This window comes from Clytia hemisphaerica, unplaced genomic scaffold, assembly GCF_902728285.1.
Source record: "Clytia hemisphaerica strain Z4C2 unplaced genomic scaffold, Clytia hemisphaerica genome assembly, whole genome shotgun sequence".
In the NCBI taxonomy this organism is placed as follows: domain Eukaryota; kingdom Metazoa; phylum Cnidaria; class Hydrozoa; order Leptothecata; family Clytiidae; genus Clytia; species Clytia hemisphaerica.
In genome coordinates, this window is record NW_027104076.1 from 890,162 (window position 1) to 913,610 (window position 23,449).

The 23,449-nt window shown below is 36.0% G+C and overlaps 1 protein-coding gene across 1 annotated transcript in view; it reads right to left on the reverse strand.

The window, feature by feature from the left end:
• The window catches only part of LOC136812598 (dynein axonemal heavy chain 5-like), a 60,196-nt gene extending 44,799 nt beyond the window's left edge, over positions 1–15,397 (reverse strand). Inside the window, exons 1-22 of the mRNA XM_067069125.1 lie at positions 15,290–15,397; positions 14,414–14,500; positions 13,465–13,632; positions 12,576–12,650; positions 12,240–12,311; positions 11,686–11,787; positions 11,239–11,348; positions 10,674–10,747; positions 9,892–9,980; positions 9,071–9,147; positions 8,637–8,829; positions 7,967–8,148; positions 7,203–7,322; positions 6,709–6,820; positions 5,148–5,237; positions 4,718–4,813; positions 4,035–4,135; positions 3,539–3,611; positions 2,795–2,884; positions 2,269–2,424; positions 1,701–1,778; positions 629–842 (exon numbers count right to left, since the gene is read on the reverse strand). Of these exons, the coding sequence (XP_066925226.1) occupies positions 629–842; positions 1,701–1,778; positions 2,269–2,424; positions 2,795–2,884; positions 3,539–3,611; positions 4,035–4,135; positions 4,718–4,813; positions 5,148–5,237; positions 6,709–6,820; positions 7,203–7,322; positions 7,967–8,148; positions 8,637–8,829; positions 9,071–9,147; positions 9,892–9,980; positions 10,674–10,747; positions 11,239–11,348; positions 11,686–11,787; positions 12,240–12,311; positions 12,576–12,650; positions 13,465–13,632; positions 14,414–14,500; positions 15,290–15,319 (2,389 nt within the window). The 5' untranslated portion in view covers positions 15,320–15,397. The remainder of the gene's footprint in view (positions 1–628; positions 843–1,700; positions 1,779–2,268; positions 2,425–2,794; positions 2,885–3,538; positions 3,612–4,034; positions 4,136–4,717; positions 4,814–5,147; positions 5,238–6,708; positions 6,821–7,202; positions 7,323–7,966; positions 8,149–8,636; positions 8,830–9,070; positions 9,148–9,891; positions 9,981–10,673; positions 10,748–11,238; positions 11,349–11,685; positions 11,788–12,239; positions 12,312–12,575; positions 12,651–13,464; positions 13,633–14,413; positions 14,501–15,289) is intronic.
• Positions 15,398–23,449: the final 8,052 nt, after the last annotated feature.

Sequence of the window (23,449 nt, forward strand, 5' to 3'; positions counted from 1 at the left end):
TATGTGTGTTTTTCTCCGATGGAGACGGTAAGTTTCTAATTTGTCTACATCATGACTGACTGAAGACGACGGTGGTAAATCAGCACTTTTACTGTCCACGATTTTGTGGCTCAGAACTACAGGTTTTTCCAAATCGTTTAAGTTACTTTAGCGTCCTTAAAAGTGCAAATTCTTAAAATCGCTAAAAATCTACGTACGAAATAAAATGAAGTTTTACAAACGATTGAAAAGATCAATACTCCTATGTGTACTTCAGAAAATAAGATAACTTGATAAAAACAAACGTCGAAACGTCGTATTACACAATTGTGTTTTTACTGTTCAATTAGAAAATAAGGAGATAATTTTCTCAGGGGGGGGGGGCATGGAAACTACTGTACGTGCGGCCCAAAATTAGGTCTTTAAAATCGGATCCTTACTAACAGTGCAAGGAAAATTTAGTGCCTTACGGTGCTTTTTCATTTTACTTCACTTGTGCACTTTCGTCTCATTTCGACCCTTATGGTGCACATTGTATGAGGCCTGAAAACATATCATTGAGGGGCTGCACCTACGATAGGTCGCTTATCTTGACCACCCGCAGGATTCTTATAATCGAAAGTAAAGTATAGCGCCAGTCTTTTCTTACATGCATTAGTATTGAGAGATAACCATGTCAACATAGCAACTCCAGGTTGAAAAGCATCGTTTACACGATTAAAGATGGGAGCCAACAATGGTAAAAAGATTTCAGGTGTTGAATTCTTTATGTCTTGGTATTCGGACAGGCAATCGGACAATGAGGTGTATAATGTTTTGATTTGGTCTTCACGTAGACATAATATTTTGGTCGGCTCGGGTATCTAAAAATTTATGAGATAAATCAGTAACGATAACCTTAACCCTATTCGGCCTAGGGGGGGGGGGGCTCTTTCTGTTCGGAGGTCAAACTATTGGTAATAGTTCCTAAAATAATAGAGCTTTTGCCCAGAAATTTTCTGTAAATTCCTAACTTTTATTTAGCTTCAAAATAAAAAAAAATTTGACACTTAAATATTTTCACACCTTGAGCATGATGACATTTCTGACAGTAAGGTGTCACAAAAATTGACACTTTTCTAATACAAATTTATTTTTGATGTCAAATATATCATTTAAACCGTAATTTATTGAATATTTAGGATAAAATAAGCATTTTAAACTCAGGCAACTTTTTCCTAAAGCCTTTGTTAGAATACAATAGCTATTTATAAGAACAAAGGAAATTTTCGGTTTTTGCTCACTTTGGACATGATGAGTGACGTCATCAAAAAAATTTTTTGTCAAAATTTACCTTACGTGACAAGGATCTTGTGTGCCAAATTTCATCCAAAAAGACCCACTAGATCAAAAGTTAAGGGGTGGTACAGGAAAAGCCCCCCCCCCCCCCTAGTTCTGAACCACCCCTAAAAGCCTAGGTTGAATAGGGTTAATCCCAACACTCAATTTTTTTCTCATGGTCTCGAGAAAAAAGCCTTGGTCATCTGATACAGACAACAGTAACGGTGGAGTAACGCCCTTTTTTCAACAAGTATTGATTGCTGACGGAAATCCGCCCATTTGAGATACTAGTACATCAGTTCTGTCTTGCCAGTACGAAGGTTTTTGGGTTCAAATGACCATCTAATCTTAAGATTTCCGTCCATATTCTTAAAAGTTAAAAGTACAGGTGTTTTACTTACATCGAGAGATAATTTTTGGATAGATTTAGCTTCGTAAACCACTTGCAATATTTGGCTGTCAAAATTGATGATGAACTCCTGCAAACAAAGAAAGATTTTAAAAGTCGTTATAAAACTGTCAAACTGGCAAAAACACGAAAAATCGGCGTTAAAAAATGTGGATTAGAATTGAATTTATTAATCCCAGAAGTGCTAAAGTGACATTCTTTTACAGAGCTCTTTCAGACAAGCTGTAATAGGCTACTTTTTCGTTCATTACCCCTTAATGAAGAGCTATGTTGGGACTTCTTAGTAGCCACAAGGCCTCTGGTCTGTACCGCCACCGGGGCTCGACCTTATTATAAAAGTCTCCCATCTAACTACTATGATTCACAGCTAAAAGTTTTTGTTAAAGTGGAGTTTCCACAGCTCGAACCCACACAGGGAACACAAATTTGTTCGAGATATTGAGCCAGGTTTATATGACACTTACTGAAGGGACCATAAAACCATGTTCGAGTTGGGAAGACATTCGAGTTGTAGAGGTTTGATTTAAAGAAACTACTGTAGAATTAAACATTTTTCATACCGGTTTATGAGGATGACGGACAAGTAAGGAAGCATTCAAGCCAGTTTTTACGGAATCAATTGCATTGAACCAGCTGTGATGGTAAAGTACTTCAAACTCCATCAAAACGTGTGCTACCTTATTGTAGTTCTTAACAATCTTCTTCGCTTCACTTGTCTAAGAATCAAGAATAGTATGTAAAGTTAAACTTAATTTGAATTTTTTAGACAATCTAAAACTTGAGGCTTGAGTACTTAACAACCTCAAATGACATTCTTCAATCTTCTTCGCTTTGCTTGTCTGTGAATCAAGATCGGCAAATCTCATTCACTTTTAATTGATATTTATAAACATGAGCTTTACATAGAAATCTTCCTGCAAATTAGGCTTAAAAAACTAGGGTGCTGGTATCTACCAAGGGATTCCTTAAAGAGCATCCTCATTCTATCCACGGTCTCGTAAGACGTAATTAGGTTAGGCTTTTTGCAATATCTTTCCATTTCGTCGGACATATTTTGGAAATCAATCGAAAAAGATTTCAACTTACTTTTAGTAATCCTTCGCATTGACTCAGAATTTTCATTGGTTCGCTGATCTTTCTGAACAGTTGACGTGACCAAGCAATCTTACCAGCAATCTATGAAATACAATAATGAATTTTCAAGTTCAAGCTACAGAGTTGTTTTGTATTTTTTTCTTATTATTCAGAAGCAGCCGGTTAAGCAATTTCTTAAGAAAAAAATCATAAAAAAGACAGCCTCATCGACTGCTTCAAATCATTAACGAGTTTATATATTTATATATGTATTTGCGGCTTTTGAGGACGCTAAAGTGACTGAAACGACTTGGAATAACCTGCAGTTTTGACCCGCGAAACCGAGGACGGTAAAAGTGCTGATTTACCGTCGTCTTCAGTCAGTCAGGATATAGTCAAATTGAAACCTTACTTTCTCCGCTGCAGAAAAACACATACATAAACTCGGTATTAAATATCTATTGGGCTATTACAGAGAAAAGTTGCTTTAGGGGGGTGTTGACGAGGTTATGTTATGGAAATTACATGAATTTTTAACAAAGAAGGTTTTACTCCAATGTTTATTCACTGGTTCACACCACTTTAATTTCACGTACTCAGAAAATAAGGTGTACGATATATTCCGAGATATTTTGATAGTCCCTTAACATTTCAAGCTATAATTGGTGACGATTAAAGTCTTGAAAATTGAAAGCAAGTCAGTTGAAGAAGATTAAATTATCTTGTTACATAATACAGAGAATCGACTATACATACCGGAGGCATATTTCTGTTGACGGGTGGATTATCCTTCTGTTTTTGGTACAACCTCTTTATACCTTCAATGTCTCTATAAACGAAAAAAAGAACAAAATATTTCGAGTAAAAGTGCGCTTACCTCCTGACCGGAATTTTATGGGTTATTACTGGTTATTATAAACAAACAGCGCAAACATTTTTTTTTTCACTTTCATTCTTGCCTTATCCACTTGTCCTGGAGAGTACTTAGGCAAAATAGCTGTCGGGTATGTCCAAGTCATAAGGGTCCCCTTTTTGCACTATCGAAAGTCTCTCACAGGGGTACAAACATCACGTCAAAAAAAAGAAAATATTTTCAAAATTTAGTCCCTCACAGTGTCAATTTCCGAACTTTGGCTCGGACATACCCGTTACCTCGCAAACCTAGCACCACTTACCCCAGATCATTTGTGCACCAATAAATCGCTTTTAAAGAAGAAGTAAATCTAAGTACTGAAAGTGATACATAACTTACTTTGCAAAACTTGCCAACACTTTTTGATATTTCTCATGAAGATAAAGATCAACACCAGAAATTCCCTCAAATTTTTTCAACAAAGTGATGGATTGCATAGTCTAAAAAAACAATCGAAAGTTGGGAATAACTTCATTTTTAATTCAAATTTAAATTCAGGGGTCTTATTTAGGCCCGGCGAACGGTGAATTACGCCGATCCAAGATACGAAAAAATATTAAATTTTCGGTTCGCCGCTTCAAGTCATATTTACACTAATCAATACACCGGTCTTGCTAAGAATTTACTGGCATAGAATCTAAAGTTTAATGTCCAGTTCCAAGGGCTTGATGTTGTGGAGATTTCGTTCATTTCAGTTTTTCTCGTAGTGTTTGTCAAAATGTTAAGAGTGAATAAGAAAAATCGAAGTTTTTGAGCCAGAAGTTTACCTGCTTTGATATAATTAGCGCCGAGAAAAGTCAGGTTATTCATCGGCGGCAAGGGCTGAATGTTAATCAGCAGCCTCTCACCAACTTTTGCTCCTCCTCCTACGTAGCTCCTATTTTAGCAAACGCCCGCCACCTTTATGTTCCCGCCCTCTGACATGATTTATTAACAGACTAGTTTGCTAGTCTACAATTTGAAAGAAATTTTCACGGGGCTGATGAGAGAGGTTATAAAATTATTTCATATGAAGAACTTACAGAAAGAGATTTTTCAAACCAAGAATCCAGAAAGCTTTGTAATTGACCTTTCAATGATTCGATACCCAATTTAAAATCTTCATAGTCACCATCAAACTGGAAAGAAAAATCAAATTGAAAACTTCGAGTCTTTCAACCTCGTTCCCTGCGTATTATCGGCTTCTTTATAGCCTACTGATCGCACCAGTTACACGGGAAGAGGGGAGAAGGGGACGGTTGTTGGCCAATAACAGATCACCCATTTAGCTTACACAACGCCATGCTCTATAAAAGGTTGCGGCAAAAATCATGGTCCAGAAACATGTCTGTTTGTAAACCTTTATTCCGTCCACACCCTCCTCAAAAGTGTAAATACAAAAACTCGTTATTTTCGAGAGGATTTTAAAATCTGATTTGAGATATATTCAAGTAAAAAATATTTCATTTTCACCTCACTCTTACGATGATCCAGAATATCGTAATTCTTCTTCTTCATGTTCGCCACAATAGATGTGTACCTTACTGCGATCGGGTCGATTCCCTATTAAACAAAAACGATATCATTTCCGAGCTGTACTCTGTAGAGTAACTTAAATTGACATTATTCGGGAGAGATGAAATGTTAAAAAGTTTGAAATAAATATTCGATTGACGCTCCTTAATTTGATTTTCAAGGGGAATTGGATTTTCATCGAATAAGGGAGGTTTTGAATGGTGTCGCTTATGAGTTTCTTGTTCTCAACTTCAGTTGAGCTATAATCTGACAATGTCTGTATGTATGTCTGTATGTCTGTATGTCCGTCCGAAAACTTTGGGGCAGCCTGGAGACTTCAAAAAAGGTCGGATTTGGCTGAAATTTGGCACACTTGTTCCTTGGGTGAATATCTGGGGGTGTTTTTTTCATTTTTTGAAAATTTTGATTTTTGGGGCCTGGGGACGAGTTTTTCGCCAAAACGAGGCTAAAACTTTGGGGCAGCCTGGACACTTCAAAAAAGGTCGGATTTGGCTGAAATTTGGCACACTTGTTCCTTGGGTGAATATCTGGGGATGTTTTTTTCATTTTTTGAAAATTTTGATTTTTGGGGCCTGGGGACGAGTTTTTCGCCAAAACGAGGCTAAAACTTTGGGGCAGCCTAGACACTTCAAAAAAGGTCGGATTTGACTGAAATTTGGCACACTTGTTCCTTGGGTGAATATCTGGGGGAGTTTTTTTCATTTTTTGAAAATTTTGATTTTTGGGGCCTGGGGACGAGTTTTTCACCAAAACGAGGCTGGCAGCCTGGACACTTTAAAAACGGTCCGATTTGGCTGAAATTTGGCACACTTGTTCCTTGGGTGAATATCTGGGGGAGTTTTTTTCATTTTTTGAAAATTTTGATTTTCGGGGCCTGGGGACGAGTTTTTCGCCAAAACGAGGCTAAGACTTTGGGGCAGCCTGGAGACTGCAAAAATGGCTGAAATTTGACTGTAAAGCTATGATGGTAGACTTTAAGAATAGGGATATATGTAAACATTTGTGAACCCAAGAAAACTTTAATATCTTGATAAATTTTAAAATCAATTTTCGTATATGATAAATCGTGGGAAATTAATTTTTCAGAGCAACGTGTGAACAAAAGCCACAAAAGGTTTGAGGAACTTTCTCCTAAGTTATTTATTTTGAAAGGCTCTTAGGACGAGGACACTATTCTAACGCACATAAAAAAATGAAAAAATTAAGATAAAAACACCCCCAGGTATTCACCCAAGGAACAAGTGTACCAAATTTCAGCCAAAACGGACAAAGTATATTTGCTACCTAATACTAAATATTTGAAATGTTACAATTGGGCCTTCTAATAACGGGAAAATCTGAAGTTGAGCCCAGTGCGGTGCGCACGTTCGACTATTGACATTGGCTTTCAATATCATCGATTAATGGCGCGTATCTAAAATGCGAAACTTTGGTGTTGCGCCGTAAATGAGTATAGAGCGCAAAAGAGACTTGTGTATTTTATATCCGATTATTTTACCTCAATTCGAACATTTGGTAATTTCGATAATTTGTGGATCGTTTCCAACATATCTTCAAACTTTTCAATCCTCTTGCAAAAGGCATCGAATTTACCAAAGATGTAGTTTTCACTGAAAAGAAGATTAGAAATTCCCATTGAGCTACACGTGGTAGTGCTGTAGGATCAATACTCAGGTAAATTAATGCGTGTCCAAATTTTCCGTAATTTTTTGCACCCATTATCACCCCTCGTATTATGATGAATAATAGATCAAAATAAGCGTATTCCGATGTAGAAAATGAAAATCGCTAATACTTAAATTTGATTATTACCTTTTTCGAGGAAGACGGTTACCGACACGGACGTCGTCTACACCTTGAAAGGACAAGGACGTACCCACTACGGATCCGGAGGCTAATGCTTGGACTTAGACTCAACAGAACAATGTTATACCCCTTATTATCATGGAATGCATTTATGTGGGAAAGATTTACCGCATTATGACGCCATACCTGAATTCGAATTGTCGTTCTTGCGGGTTTTCTTTCAACTTGTTTTTTGTTTTGTGAAAGCATTTCTGATATTCTTGATTCAGTGTGATGCAAGCTGCAAGTCGTTTTGATATCACCTCTCTGAAAAAGTTGATGGTTTTAGCAGATAAAATCTAAAACAATGTGTTCAAAGTAGTTCATAATGTTTGACAGTATACTTGGTAAGTACATTAACCACTCTCGTTATATTAACGTACTCTGTTAGATTTATAGAGGGTAAAAGTAGTCGGGCTTCATCTTAACTGAAGAAATCTTTGTTCAGTTAAAAAAATAGTCACTTTAAACGACATATGCACATTCAATAGTTTTCCAAAAAAGACCGTCTTCAATTTTGATACAAAAGCGCAAACGTGCTTGCAAACACTAATAATATCTAATGAATACACCCCCTTCTCACAGACCCGGTAGGATTTTTCAGTCTAGTGGGGGTAAAAATATCGGATTGAAACTTGATGGGGATTGATATTCCCATATTTTTTATGGCTGGGAACTTAAATTATTTTGTTTTCAAGTCAGAAAATTCAGTGGGGATGGATAATATTTTGCAGTGAGGATTGGTTTATTTGATTATTTTAATGGGAACAAAAATTGAGAGATAATTTTACACCGGAGACGATATTTTGATCAATTTTTCCAGTAGGAATGGGTACCAGTGGATCTGTGAGAATAGTGTTGAAGTATCTTGACAACATTACACTGATAACAAAACAGCCCCTCTCGCTTACCTTGATAGCTCCCACACTTTGCTTACATCCTTCTTGATGTACTCTTTACACGTGGTAATCATTTGGTTGGTGATTTTAACGAACAATGCAGTCATTCGTTCAGATGTATTGTAATATAAAGAAACGCTATGAATCATTCGAATTCCGTTCATTAAGCTGGCAATGTGTTCCACCATCTCAAGCTGAATTTGAATTAGAAGAAAAATCCTAAATAAGTAAAGTAAGTCTGCGACCGCAGTTGGAGGCGACCAGAAGGCTCCTCTTTCGATAGCTATCTACCCGAAGGTAGGATTGCTTCAGTTAGTCTTGATCCTTCTCTCGATTGCTGTGCATCAAGCAAAGAGGCATCAAATACCATTTTTGCACTAAGTACGAAGTCTTTGGTACAACCCAGTCAGGGATCGAACGCATCGTAGCTGGATACTCTACCTTTGCACTGAGGTAGCTCCTAAATAAACTGCAACCTCTCTTATAGCAACGAATACAGTATTTTATTTGACCCGGGATTTTCAATCGAAAGTCATTCACAAGGATCAATCGTAGACTGTAGTCCAACATCAGACCTAAATACTAGATAATTCGTGATATTCATTACGTATTGCTTGGGGTGGGTGGGGTGTATCCGTTGAAAACATTACGTCATGAATATCATGATTTATGTAATACTTACCGGTTCGCATTTGATGAGTGGTGTAAATAATCTTTCAAGCGTGTACAAATACTTCACGTTGTCTTTTGCTTCATTCGCCGCATCCGTTATACGCCCGTCCAAATCGCGCCAATATTTAATGCGACTGGAACGTGCACAATGTAAAACACCGATGGCGGAACGACAATGCTGACTTTTCACTTGGTCAAGTAAACTAAAGAGAAATGTTTATGTTTATATTTCTTTAAAATTAGTTTAAATAGCACAAAATGTACTTTGCTCGAGGCTAATCAATATCAACTACATTACATTACTATCTATAAAGCTGGATTGTATATCAACAGAATTGCCAAGTCCGGTTGATAATGTCGCTCTTTTATTAATTATGAAGGCTGTTACAAAGTTATATTCGAGGTAATAGTATCGGTGTATTTGTTAAAGGTATAAAGCATTACCTGTTGAATTTAGCCATTCTTTTTCTCCAATGATCCAATTCAGCGCTAGGCCCAATATCGTCTGCTTCTTTTCGCATCTAGACAAGTAACAAAACAAGAAATTATTGGTTTGAATTAACCGTCGCTAATTTGACCTCGAATGGAGAGTCCAAATTATTTGAATTATAGAGAGAATTTTTACGAGGTTTCACTTTGATGTGAACCTAGTGAGCTGGGAATAAGTTTGTCTTTACACAGATCCAGTATCTACGGCTAATTTTAAGATTCATTGCCGCAGAGGCGATAAACGTGATATACACTCTAGTACAGAGTAGGAATAAAAGAAGTTCGAATTAAAGTTAACTGTAGATTGATATACAACAATGGAAAGTTTAAGTACAGAAACTGGGGCTTCCGAATGTCGGATATTCCGATACCGGCCTCTTTTCTACCAGTATTTCCGAATTTCACAGTCTTCAAGCCTTTTTTCCAATAATATAGCTCTTTAATATTTAAAAGGATGAATTAGATGGTTTGAAGATATTTGGCATGCGGATTCCCCTGTTATTGTCCTGAGGAAAACTTCAAAATATTTTTACCTAAATGTTTCCCAAAGTCAATATATTCAAGTTACAAGTTCAGTAAGAAAAAAATATAATTTCAACGTAAGAATCGTGTAAGAACCTATTTTTGGAATAAATTTCCAATTGCGATATCTCGACTTTGGAAAATAGTTTATAGACATAGATACTTGGAGATTTCGGAGCCACAGAAGGTTTCTGCAAGCCAAATATCTCAAACAACCTGATTATCCCTTTAACGACAATAATAGTAATCTCTACCTGTTCACTCTGCGCGAGTACTTGTTCGATAAGCTTGATCCATGATAATACTAAGTTGTCAACACTTTCAAGAAAGTCACTGTTCCCAGCTACAAACAAAAGAAAATATCAAAATATATAAACAAAGTACAGTAGATTCCCAGTCTCCATAATTCGAACACGTAAGGGGCATGTATAAATTCTTTTGAATCGCAAAGCCCAAATTTGACAACATTTTTGACGAGTTAGGGCATGTATAAATTCTTTTGAATCGCAAAGCCCAAATTTGACAACATCATGCATTCTCAGAAATTTACACATTGACTTGCCTCAAGTCAACCGAGGGAGTTAGATTTGTTCGAGTTATGGAAAATTCGAGTTAAAGAGACTTGTTTTAGGGGTTTCTTATCTGTAACGACCAGAAAAATTGTTCGTCTTAAGGAAAAGTTTAAAGGTTAGAGCAATAGAGATTCTACTGTATTTGGACAAAACCATCTTTTTGATCCGCGTTTGGTAACTCGCGAGCGACCCTCGAGCCCAGGAGATAAATCCTTTATTTTTGAATCTGGATCGATGCATTGAAGGGAGATTCGTCATATTTAAGGCACTAGCCTCTTTACGTCGCAGAATCGCATAATTGTTTAACGGCCCTGGCTGACAAGGTTGGACCCAAGCTTAACCGAAGTCAAAACTCTTTACGACATGGATTTTCTATTTACACCACAATAACATACGGTTCAGCATCGTGACAGGACAGAGTCTAAGAAAATCATGCAATCACAAAGAGTTTGAAAATGTCTCACCTGCTTCAGTAAAATCTGAGGGAGATTTCATTTCTTCTAATTGCGATTTCAACTCTCCCGATTCAAGTAAAACCCTTAAAAAAGAAGAAGAAAACATATCAGTAACTAAATTTCAGAGGGAGAGGAGAGTGAAAACAACAAATTCAATCAAGTATTATCCTAACCACCAACAAAAACGCAAGCTAGCTCTTATTACCTCACAGAGTAAAATTTTCTCCGTTGAAAAAAAACTGTACACAGCTCCTATAGTTTTTTTTTAGAAAATAAGCGAGGCTTCCGGGGTACAAAATACCAAAGTATCAGTGATTCGACGAATACTGGAATGCCAAAAATTCGGCCTTTTAATACCGAAATACCGGTCATATTTCCGTCGAGTACTGTATGGTAATACCGATCAAGATCAGATTTGGAAGTCCTTTCCAAAATAGGCAACACATGCTCAAACACCTTTAAGTTACATCGAAATCCTTAGTTTTAGATACGTATTAGCTTGCTAAAATATCAATCTCGTACCCAGAGCAACTTGCACCACTAAGGGACTTGGAACAAGTTTTATATAACTTACTTTTCTTCCATGTTATTTTTAGCTGTGGATAAAATGTTGGCAAATTTGTTCAAATCTGTGATGAACTCAGTAGACGCGTCTCCTTTTGCCGTTTCCAGTTTTCCCCAAGTCTAAATAAAGGAGGTAAGAGATTTTTTTTCTCTCAACTGACAATTTAGTTAGTAAGTTACAAAGCGTGCGCGAAAATAAAGTCTTTTATGCCCTGTTTAACTACATACTTTTTATATCAAAAACACTAAAGAGGTATCCCAGAAATTACAAGATGCGCGAAAATTAAACGGTGCGTGAAAATTTTATGAAGGTAGACTCAGCTTGACATCTAACTTCTTTAGAGTCTTTACAATGTCCACGACAACTTAATAACACCTTTGACGAGGTGTCCAGAGTGTTTCCGGGCATCTTGTAAAACCATTGGATACACCTTTGAAAAATAAGTAGATAGACTACCTTTTGTGCTTGAAGTGATGGTATGAAGACATTTCGTAAAAGTGTTTCCAATCCATTCAATAAGCCATTATTGTTACAGTCAAGGACCATGAAATTCACCTCCTATAACGAATTAAGATTGATAATTATCATATCAAATTCATAGGAAAATTATCAAAATTATTTTACCTATTAGTGCTTGTTAAAGGTCAGGGCAAACCAAAAAATCAAATATTAAATCCAACATTCCAGAAGTGGATCAAATGTTGGACAGTTTGCCCTGGCCTTAAAACATCACAAGAATTCCTGATAGCGTGTTTTGAAATTAAGATATTGATTTAAGTTGATTGTAACATTTAGGTGGTTGCTATTTAGTTAAGCAAATAGCTTTAAAGTCGACCTCATAAAAGTGTGCTGGATGCGATAACTTTGTGAAGAGAATAAAGCATATCAAATCCTACCATCAGAGCCGAGTTCATGGCACGTGGTAAAATTTTTGCATAAAATGACGCGGCTATAGACATGATGTTCATTTCGATGTCTAACAAAATTCAAATGAAGCTATACAATATTACCTGTGCAACGTTGGATGTTGAAATTGCTTTTTCTGGATTTCTGGTTAAAATCAGACATAATCCTGTCACTTCCTAAAAAAAGAAATGAAAGGAGAATGCTTTTAATTGAGATTTTTAAAACCGCTGGGGGGAGGTGTTTCTTTAAACATAGAGCTTCAAAGTCTGCATTTTATAAGTTATGATTTCACTTTTGGACAATTGCTCTTGCTCTAATTTCAGACCGGTGTTCAAATAATATGTGCATGTAAAACGCGTATATTAAATAAAGCCCATTTGTCTTGTCAAGACATTGTTGTAAGTTTTTAGAGGTCACTTTAAATAATGATGCATATTTACATGTGTAGCACTGTCAGCAAAGAAGAGTTTGTTGGGTAATGATTGAAGTGTTGGTGATAAATCTGCACGATATGCCTGAAATGAAAACACATGATATGTAAAACAAGGGATTTAATTGTGTTTTTATACTAAATCCATCCCCGATGGATGTGGAAAAAGTTTCGAAATATAATCGAAAAAATTTCCACCTAAAAAACTACCCCAACTACATTTTTTTACCTTCTCTACCATTGGGGTTTAGATAGAAATTTTTACCCCGCTGTGGATGAAAATTTAACCGGGGCTGTGAGAAAGGGGTGTTTTAAATTCAATCAAGTCACAAAAATAATCGAAAGATTTCTTGATCTTATTCGTCGATTGTGATTCAAAGTTTCTCTTCAATTGATTAAAATACATATATTTCACCAAAGATGGTTTAGACCAATCTCGTCCCCATTTTATTGACAGCTTCTTTAAGCTTACTGGTAGCGCTCGATTTTCTGGCTTATTGACACCACTAACGTAAAAATAGCCTGTGATACACGGGGACGAGGTTGGGTAATCAGAAAACCGGGGGGGGCACTCGATTCAAAAATGACCGTATGGTGGCCTAAAATTAGGCCTTTAAAATCGGACCCTTACAGTGCAGAGAAAATTTAGTGCATTCAGGCTGCATTGTCTTGAAAAATTTTGACAATTTTAAGGCAAAATATGGTCGGTCAGATTTTCCAAATTTTACACCCTTAGAGTGCATTTAGAGTGCACTTTTTCATATCTTTTCTCATTTTGACTCTCGCTCACAGTGCATTTATTTGGGAAGCTTGGAAAAAAGACGCAATGTAGGTAATTTACCTTGAGTGCCCCTCCCCCTGGGTCAAAAATAAATTCATGATATATCGAAACTGCGTACATTGGAAGGTTGGTAGAAAAACAAGAGTGTTTTTGATCCATTCAAAGCAAAGAAGTTGTCAAACAGATTGAATTTCTCGTCTCCAAGGACGAACTCCTCAACTACTGATTGCTCTAATCGAGTGGCTTCTGATAGTTTCATGAAAAGATACTCATGTCGAACATCAACCTAGTGTATGAAGAAGCAAAAAATGTTTTTAAAAACATAACTTAATGTATCTACTATCATTTGCTTACACAGCACCTTTGATCAGAAGAAAGAACAACCTCCCTCCCCTTTCGGCATCATTCAAACACAAATTTTGCTTTGTCAGCAAAGATAAGCGCCTCTTTTCTAGGTATATATTGTAAAAAGAAATATTCGAGCGGCAAGAAACAATGCGGGGGTACGCCAAAAATTCATATTTTTTTAATCAAATATTGATAAAAATACTCGAGGCTTAACCATTGAGTTTCAAGCCCCGAATAAGGGGCGAACTAAAGATGAATCTATTTTAAATGAAAAGGGAAAATGAAGCCACTTATTTCCCATCTAAAACGCTTGAGCTGCTTGGTTTTCACACAAACGCCGGATTGAAAATAAAATCCATCGCCATGTATCGAAAAATATGCCATGTAAAAACAAAGGTATTGCACTAGATTCATTCCGTTACACGTTTTTTTATATGAGCATCTATAGAATTTTTGATGTTCTTAACATATTCTTATTTTAACGATTTTGTGAGTATTTTTGCCAATTTTCCTAAGAAATTGGGTTCTTTAGGGTCTGCAAAGCCTTAAAATGTTCTTAACTTGTTGCCTCGTGTTCTTACATAGTTTGTTCTTATATAAAAAATGTGTATTCTAAAAGCAGCTTTCTAGTCCTTTTGAGCTTACTTAGCTCTTTTTCCATTTCCAAATTTCTCCATCTATTCGCTATTGATGAAATTTTATGTTTAGTGTTTACTCACCAATGACCGATTGTGTTCTTTTCTGATTTTGGCCATCCTTTGCGCTTCTTTGGTGTCTTTTGTATCGCCAAAGGTTGTCATCTTGCGCTAAACATAAGAACATTGAATATTTCTTTACGCTGGAAGATTATCAATTAAAAAAATAACTCAACTTTTTTTATTAATCATCACTTCTCACCGAGTCAGAGACAGGGGTGTTAGAAAAATGATATTTGGACTTGACGTTTAATGCTCAAATGAGACACCCCCTTCTCACAGACCCGCTGGAACCCCTTCCCACTGGAAAAATTGACCAAAATATCGTTCCCGATGGAAAGTTATACTCTAATTTTTGTCCTCACTGAAAATAATCAGATAAGCCAATCCTCACTGCAAATTATTGAGCTATTTTTCTATCCCCGATGAATTTTCTTGCTGGAAAATAATAGAATTCAAACCCCCAGTCATGAACAACATAGGAATATCAATCCCCATCGAGTTTTGGTCTGTTAATTTTACTCCCATTGGCTGAAAAAATCCCACCGGGTCTGTAACAACATAGATCTCAAAGAGTCAAACTTGTTGAAAGCTATGCACGCTTTTTTATAAGAATGGTGTTTTATATGGTGTGAAATATTAATTCTTATGGTATTCTTAGGTTTGGATTCAAACCCTGGCAAAATCTAGCATGTAATACATTTGGCACTTTTGTGGAACCTTTTAGCATTGCTGGGGAATAATCGGCAATTTAATTGTAAAATGGGCATTCTTAAGGCTCTATTGCGAAATTCCATGCTGGTGGTATTCTTACCATATTCTTAAATTTTTGGCCAAGTTCTTCATAAATATTCTTATAAAGTATATTCTTATAAAAAAAGCGTGTATTGTTGTACTTACCCCGGAGTGTGGGCCTGCTTGTGTACTCATCTTGTTTCAAGTTGAGTTTTCAGCTTTAATATCTTCTTTCTCAATTCTTCATTTCTCACTTTTTAAAGAATATTAACAAGTCTTTAATTTTTAAAAGATTAATAGATTATTAAATCGTTACAGCTTGAAAACGGCTTTCTTCAGCCTGTCAAAAGTTTGCAGATTACCCCCTCCCGAATCTTAAAAAAATCACGGGTCTACTACCATAAAGAATTTTGTAAGTGTTTTAAAATGCAGCGTGCAAAGCTCACCACTCTATAAACCACTCGTTTTTTGTCTGAAACATTTCTGTAAAACACAAAACCAAAACGAAACACACAACCACAACTCTCAAGAAATAATAACAAACTTTGCTCAAGACTTTTTGCACCACATAAAACTTCTCAAAAAACGTTCAAAAACTTAACTTCGCGCTCCACTCAAAAATTCCAAAAGTAGCGATTTTCATTAGCGCTCACGCTCAAGATTGAAAAAATATGAAAAGACCAATAGCGAAAACAATTATTTGATAACTAAACTTTAATGAGAGCATAATAAAGTTGTAGAAAATACAAAATATAATTATTACCAATACGATTAAAAATGTCTAGTGAGATTTACATTACTATGACAACTAAGAAAACATTATAAATTTAATACGTGAAAAAAACAAAACAGTGTACTTTTTTATTATTTGTCAGATCGATTACATTTTTATGATGAGTTTCTTTTCAACAAAAATCTTTTCTTGAGAGGGTAGTCCTTACCGCTACATCATTAAAATTCTTTCACTGCATTTTAACTGCGTTTTATCGCTTAATTCAGTCTGCTCCCAAAGATATTTGACCCCTTTCCCCCTTCCCTCTGTCTGTCATATTTTGTAAAAAAATTTTAAGATAAAATTACATATTACGGTCGTTACGGTATATTTTGGAAAAAGACAAAACCGAAAAACAGTATACACGTTTTTTAAGAACATCCAAAGTTGTTGAGGCCTATGTACCTTTTTGAGATTTTAAGGCTTAAAAATGATCTTAATATGTTCTTATTTTCAACATTTCCTAAATATTTTTTTTCCATTTTCCCAAGAAATCGGGAGACGGCAAAGCCTTTAAATGTTCTTAAGTTGTTCTTAATACTTTGCCCATCAAAGCCTTGTGTTCTTATATAATTGGCTCTTATAAAAACCTTGTGTAGTTTATTTCAAGCGTTACAGTTTTTATATAAAATCTTTTACAATAAAACACATCAAATAGAAATAAAAACTTCTTTCTAAAACGCCATATACATAGGCTACATAGCTTGAAATAACAAATTCTTCCTTGTCTTTTTATTCAAAATTTTTTTTATTTCTACGGTGCGATCATTTCTAAAAACCACAAACCAGCCCTTATTCGGGGTTATTCTCTATGGTGATTTTTCATGGAAATAAAATATAATCTCATCTTTGGTGTCTGTCTCTGTACAGGGTGTCCCATGAAATTTCTTCTCAAGGCATAATAAAGATTTTAAAACATTATACTTATTCTTGCAGATTTAATAGGAGTTTTTCAACCAAAGGGCGGGTTGATATATATGGCTGGGGATTTGAATTCCATTGTTTTCAAATCAGAAAAATCAAGATATTTTGGCCGATTTTTTCAGTGGGGGGGGGGGGGGGGGGGGTCTCAGCGGGTCTGTGAGAAGGAGGAGCCCAAAAGATATTGGAATATCAATCTCCATCGAATTTCAGTCCTACATTTACCCGCCACTTGGCTTCATTAACTTCCAAGCCTGAAGGGCTAGACACGAGACTCCTGGATGGGAAATGAAGCCACTTATTTCTCATCCTAAACGCGTGACCCGCGTGGTTTTCACACAAACGCTAAATTGAAGTAAAACATATCGCCAGATTCAGAAAAAATCATAATTATTCCGTGCCTTTTTAGGGTTTTTTACCGCCGAGGGAGGGGGCTGCCAAAGCTTGTCCTTTTTAGTAAACATTTTTAAGAGTGGTTTTTGACATGTTTTTGGAGGTTTTTTTTAACGGTGACAAACCAGTCAGGAACTATTGCAAATTAGGCTACGATGGACTTCTCGTGATGGCCAATTTAGGGTCGCGGTTCTTCTGCAATCCAAAATATGACATGATTTTTCTTCTTCATATCGAAATTAGACTATAAATTCTACTCTGACGTCACGCTATTCGAGACCTTAGAGTAGCCTAAATTGGATGTCATATTATACTATGGTCATATCATAGTCATAAGTAAGTAAGTCTGCGACCACAGTCGGAGGCGACCCGAAGGCTCCTCTTTCGATAGCTATCTACCCGAAGGTAGGGGAGGGCGCCACTCTTTCTCCCTGGATTTCTCCACTTACCCTTGATCCTTCCCTTAGTTGCTGAGCATCAAGCAGAGAGGCATCAATCAAGTACCATTTTGGAAATCTTTGGTATGACCCGGCTGGGGGTTGAACCCACAACCTTGCGAACCGTAGCCGGATGCTCTACCACTGTACTACGGTCGCTCTAAATCATAGTCATATCCAATGCTAACGTAGTCTAATTTGCAATAGTCCCCGTTGTTTGTGGACTCTTGCCTTGTATCATAAACACCACAGCTTAGCTTTCTTTGAAATTGTGCTATGGAGACAAACTGTAAGAATTTTATCACGCATGTCTCAATCACATTAACATCGATATCCAAAGAATATTTATAAGAAAATAGAAGAAAATGTGTGTCATGTTCTGAGATTACTCTTCACTGCGAAACTTTTTTACGTTTTTTATTCGTGATTTGATTTGTATGGCTTTTATCCAAGATCCTGGATGATTGCCCTGGTTACTATTGTTGTAGTCAGTGTCAGACATAATATGTCTAGCCAGCGTTCAACAAGTTTTCACTACACTTATACCAACGCCTGATTGCAAACAAACTTACTTGCGGCTCGTTTTATCCCATCCAATCAGATTCTAGTATTTTAGGTGTATCAGCAAAAATAAACGACAATTTGTCATTAATACTTTCAGTAGTAAAGTGGTCATTAGTTTTGACTTCTGTACAGGTGGTCAGGGTTCGATTCCACCCCGATTCCACCCCACTCGGTACTGTGATTCACTTGGCAAGTGAATGTACATTCGCCCGGGTGTTACCATGTGAGGAGAATTGGGCACCATGCTCTGATACAATATTTTGAGGAGTTATGCCTGACTCTGTAGTGTGGTTGCTACTACTTGTCAGGGTTCGACCATGTGAGGATACATTGTCCTCCCGAGTCGTTCGAGTACAGTAACTATACACTACAGTTCTCAAAGTTCTGTGTGTCGCGAGTACGATTTGGCAGAGTCAGGTAAGTGCAGTGATTTCCCTATCCTAGGATAGTGAATGCTGTTCTGGATAGAGCCTGTTCTGTTCATCGGACCTTTATTAACCGAAATTAGTGCCTTAAACGTCGAATTACAAGATCTTTTTTCGAGCTAGTGCGTGCAAGAAACCATTTCATTTGGACAATTTGGTTGGGTGAAAGTGACTAAATAGTAAATTTGATCGGAGAAAAGTGACGAATTTGAAATTTTGGTCGGGGGAAAGGGGGGGGGAGTGACAAAAATGGCTGACAAAATTTTTCCCCGACGAAAAAAAAACCCGTACAAAAACCCCGTACAAAAACCCCGACTTCAATAAAGTACTTGATCAACTCCGACATTTTTTTCTTGATAAGGTATCTACATCTTTGCGGCTTTTGTTTTTTTGTTACACCTTGAGCTATTCAGTTAGGATTTCCCATCTTGTTCTGAAAAGGTTGCGAAATCAATGTAAACATTCTATTTCGAGATTCGGACCTCGTGTACACACACGTGGTCAACAGTTTCAACTGTCAACTCTAAAGCTGATGGTTACTTCTGACTCCCTTTTTGTGCAGTCAATTTTTGACTTTTTATGGTAATATTTTCTGGATTTATGGCTACTTCAGATGCAGTATGAATGTGGTTAAATTTGGTGTTAAGACACAACTCTAAAGTACGGTATAATTCTTACTTCAACCAGTACGACCCTGCCGGTGCACCCGACAGTCGGGTGCTGTCGGGTGTTTTGTCGGGTGCTGAAATTTCTAAATTTGCAAAAACACCCGACAATAGCGCACCCAACAGTCGGGTGCTAAAATTCCTAACTTTGTACATGTCGGGTGCTGTTAAAAGCGCCCAGCCAAGATAAAAAAAAGTCCGAAAAATAGCAATTTCGATGATGTCAGCATTATTAATGACAGTAAAAAATTAAAACGTCGACGAGCTCATCATGAGCCCTGATCATAGGCTTTCAGCAGAAAAGTATATGGTTTAGCAGTATGTTTAAGTAGCAGCCGACAAAAGTGCACCCGACTGTCGGGTGTTTAAATTTCTAACTTCAAACACCCGACAACAGCACCCGACTGTTGAGTGCACCGGCAGGGTCGTCAACCAGGCAGTTATAGGAAGTACTCTTCGATTTGCGAAGCGTCTTTATACATCACACAGAACAAAAGAAAATAGCAAAAGAACAAAGGAATTACCCATAGCTACCATTTTGCAACCATGGGGAATCACGATTTTATGGAAATTGGAATCCTCATATCGAATTAAGCATCTTCTGAAAATTTCATTCTTCCCCGCCCCATAAATGCAAAAATGAAAAACAAGGAAACTTTCGTTTATCTAATTATCAGTTACATCAAAATGCCAAAAACATTTTGTTCAACCACCTTCACTTCAAGATAGGCCACCATAGAATGAACTTCCTTTTATAGGATGAACCATATTCATGTGGCTTTCAGCCTTGCACTCCATCGCAGAGACTTTTTTGACTAATGACCATGAAGTTGAAAATTTTTAATTTTTTTATGTTTGAGTATTAAAAAGGCATGCGTTCAAATAATAAAGGTTTTAAATTTTTCTCTGGGCTAGTTAGTAAAATATCTCAAATAGACTGATTATCTTTTCAATTTACCATGAAGTGTTATAAAATTCCTTATTGAATGACACATTCTCCTACTACTGTAAGAGGTTTTAAAAATAACGTAAAAACAAGAAACTTTGAAAATCGATTACAAAACCTATCGTCAACTACTCTAAACTTGGGACAATTGGTCGAAACATGGGACTGTTCAATATCTGGCCTGTATTTTGACTTACTGTTAAATCTCTTTGACAACAAATTTGTTTTGATAACTCCACCAAGTTTATCAATCATACTTTCTGTCATAACATGTCACAATAACTTTCACTGACAGCACGTCCTTTTTAACTGTTTTCATTCAAATTGACCTGACGACAATCAGAGAATTAGAGAATACCTGTCGCCTAACTGCCTATTGCAAGAGGTTTGGTGAAATGGTGGCTGAATTGCCGTCCCATGTTTTGTCAGATAGTCCCAAGTTAAAGCAGTTGACGGTACAAAGTTCAAATGTGTATGTTTTCCCATAGATTTTGTATGAAGAGTTAGAGCTATACTATCATGTACACAATGACAATCAAAATGTATTTCATGTTAATCCTGCCCTGGTTGAGATTGCTTGGGCAGATGAGTAGGGTTCAGGTTTTTCAAATTTAGTGATAATGGTCACATGGACTCAGTCATTTCTACATTAAATTTTGAGTAAGTAGTCAAAGAATGATTGACTATTGATGATGAACAAAATCGAACTTCTGCAATTTCTGCTGAAATCATCAATATTGTTTTTAAATTTTGAAATTGCAACACTCCTTTTGCTATTGGCTATTATTGGTGAGGGGTAATAATGGGTGCGAAAATTACTGATAATCTGAACATATAATAATTTACCTTTGTGGGAAATCCTCTTAATTACTTAACTTCCAAGATTTAAATGCACAGCTACACGGCAATCAAGATAAAAGATTTTTTCAAGAGTGCAATTACACGCTTACCCTGAGATGGGATAACTTGCACCAGTGGAGGGTAACATGCATAGCCCTCAAATGAATGACCTGTCTGGTCATTAAAATACAAAGTTAAATCAAAACAAAAATGGTAGAGTAGAACTGCGAGTGGAGCTGCGTAGTTCATTTATTTCGAAATTTTGCTGCTTTGATTGGTCAGTCATTTGATGGCTCTGATGTAAGTTACCCAACTTTACGGTATCACTATTCAAATGGGGGGTAAGCGGTAATTGCATCCTCAACTAGTCTATCATTTAAAAAAACAACCGCATGGTAAACAGACTAAACGCAAAACTTTCAATAACCCAAAAGTGGTTAAGAAAAGGGTATAAAGCTTCGAGTAAGGAAAGGTAGAATTAAAAGTTTAGCTATTGTTGGCTTTTTGTATTCTGTTGTTGAAAGACAAATTTGAGATTTCAAGTATATAACAATGCTCAACATCCTGATTAAAATCTTTTTTAAAGTTACAGTTCCTTGTTTTGATTTTGTGAGGATTTTGGTGTTTTGATTCATCCTCACAGGATTTTGAACTTCAAGTCAGGTATAGCTTAGAGGCTTGATGCTCGATGATTTTCCCCTAAAGAATCATCAAATAATCTAGCATAAATCTTTCCCACTGCCCTAATTGTTTACAATACAAATAGTGGCATATTTGATAGAGTCAATATGATATAAAATAGTTCCAATAGTAAAATCTTCTTTCGTTTTTTTTTGCAATTCATCAAAATTCATCTTCTGGTTTCAGCGCGTAAATCAAATATCAAATAAGTAAGTATGAGTCAAAAGTTTGCGAAGTTCAAAAAATTAATTGAATGTAGATCTATCTTGAAGTTATGTTATGAATAAAGCTCTTTTCAAATCCTGGCTGTTCTTTAAAGTTGCTGTGTCGCAACATTTGTGTATAATGTGCTGAAAATTGTCTGGAATATTTGAATATTTGAGCTATTCTTCACAAGAGTTAATGTTTACAGAAAGCAGATTCAATTCAATACATGTTTTTCCGGACAGAATGTTTTTCGCATCTGTGTTTATTACGTAAAGACAGAGACATCGAGACAAGATAATAGATATGTTATTGTTCTTTTATACTATACAATATATTGTTCGCATCACATTTTGAGTTTATCTTTTGTACAAAACAACGGCGTAGAGGTCGATAGACCTGTGAAATATAATTCTATGAATATATTATTTAGTTGATAGTTGGATATTGAAGAGATAGGATATACTTTACACACCTTGTTGTTTACAATATTATACGAAATTTTTGGCATCCTTCGAAATCGAATTCGTGATTTTTTTTTATTTTTATTTGACTTTTTTTTTGATTTTTTTCTGCTTTTTATCTCGCTTTTTATCTGACTTTTTTTTCTGATTCATGGCTTGACCTCTCCTTTTCTCCTTTTGAAAAAGCGTTTCATACTAGCCGCTCTCTCGGCCGCTCTTTAACACTATAGATTGAGATTTATTTATAAAATTATTTTTATTTGATTTTTCCTGATTTCCCTGGCATTATTTGAATTTTCATTTTTTTCTGATTTTTTCTGACTTAATTTTTTTCTTAAATATTTTTGAGATTTTTGAATTTTCTTCATGTTTTGGGTTACCGACCTTATTACATGAAAATAAATATGGAAGTATTTAGCCGCCTTGAAATTAACACGACATGAAATTAACACGAATGGCTAGGTTTAAACTTTAGAGTGAGTGGTAATTAACACGGATAACACCTTTTAATAATCCAAAAGGTACCTAATTAACACGATTTTGTCAAAAAATACTTAAGTAAAAGGCGTAAAACATAAGGAAAGTAAGGAAGGAACAGACAATTAATGAATCTCCATTAAAACTATGTTAGAACTAGAAAATGCAATTAGTAGGTGATGAAATGGACGAAAACAGTGAATGTGAGGTAGAAGATGGAGAGAACAAAATCGAATTGATCAACGAATAGCAGAGTTTTATATTGTAGTTTCTAAAAAGCAAGAAAGAAAATAATCAATTTGCCATAAAATATCATCTCCCGTTCAATCTAAGGGTGATTTTAAAAATTAACGCTGGGAATTAATTAAGGGAGGTTTTTTTAACATATCCATTAATTAAGGGAGGATAAATTTACACGAGCAAAAAATTAACGGGGTTTTTATTAACACGAAAATTTTCAATTCGTGTTAAATACTTCCATATTTATTTTCATGTAATAAGGTATTTTAAAAAGCATGGTACCCCATTTTGTTAAA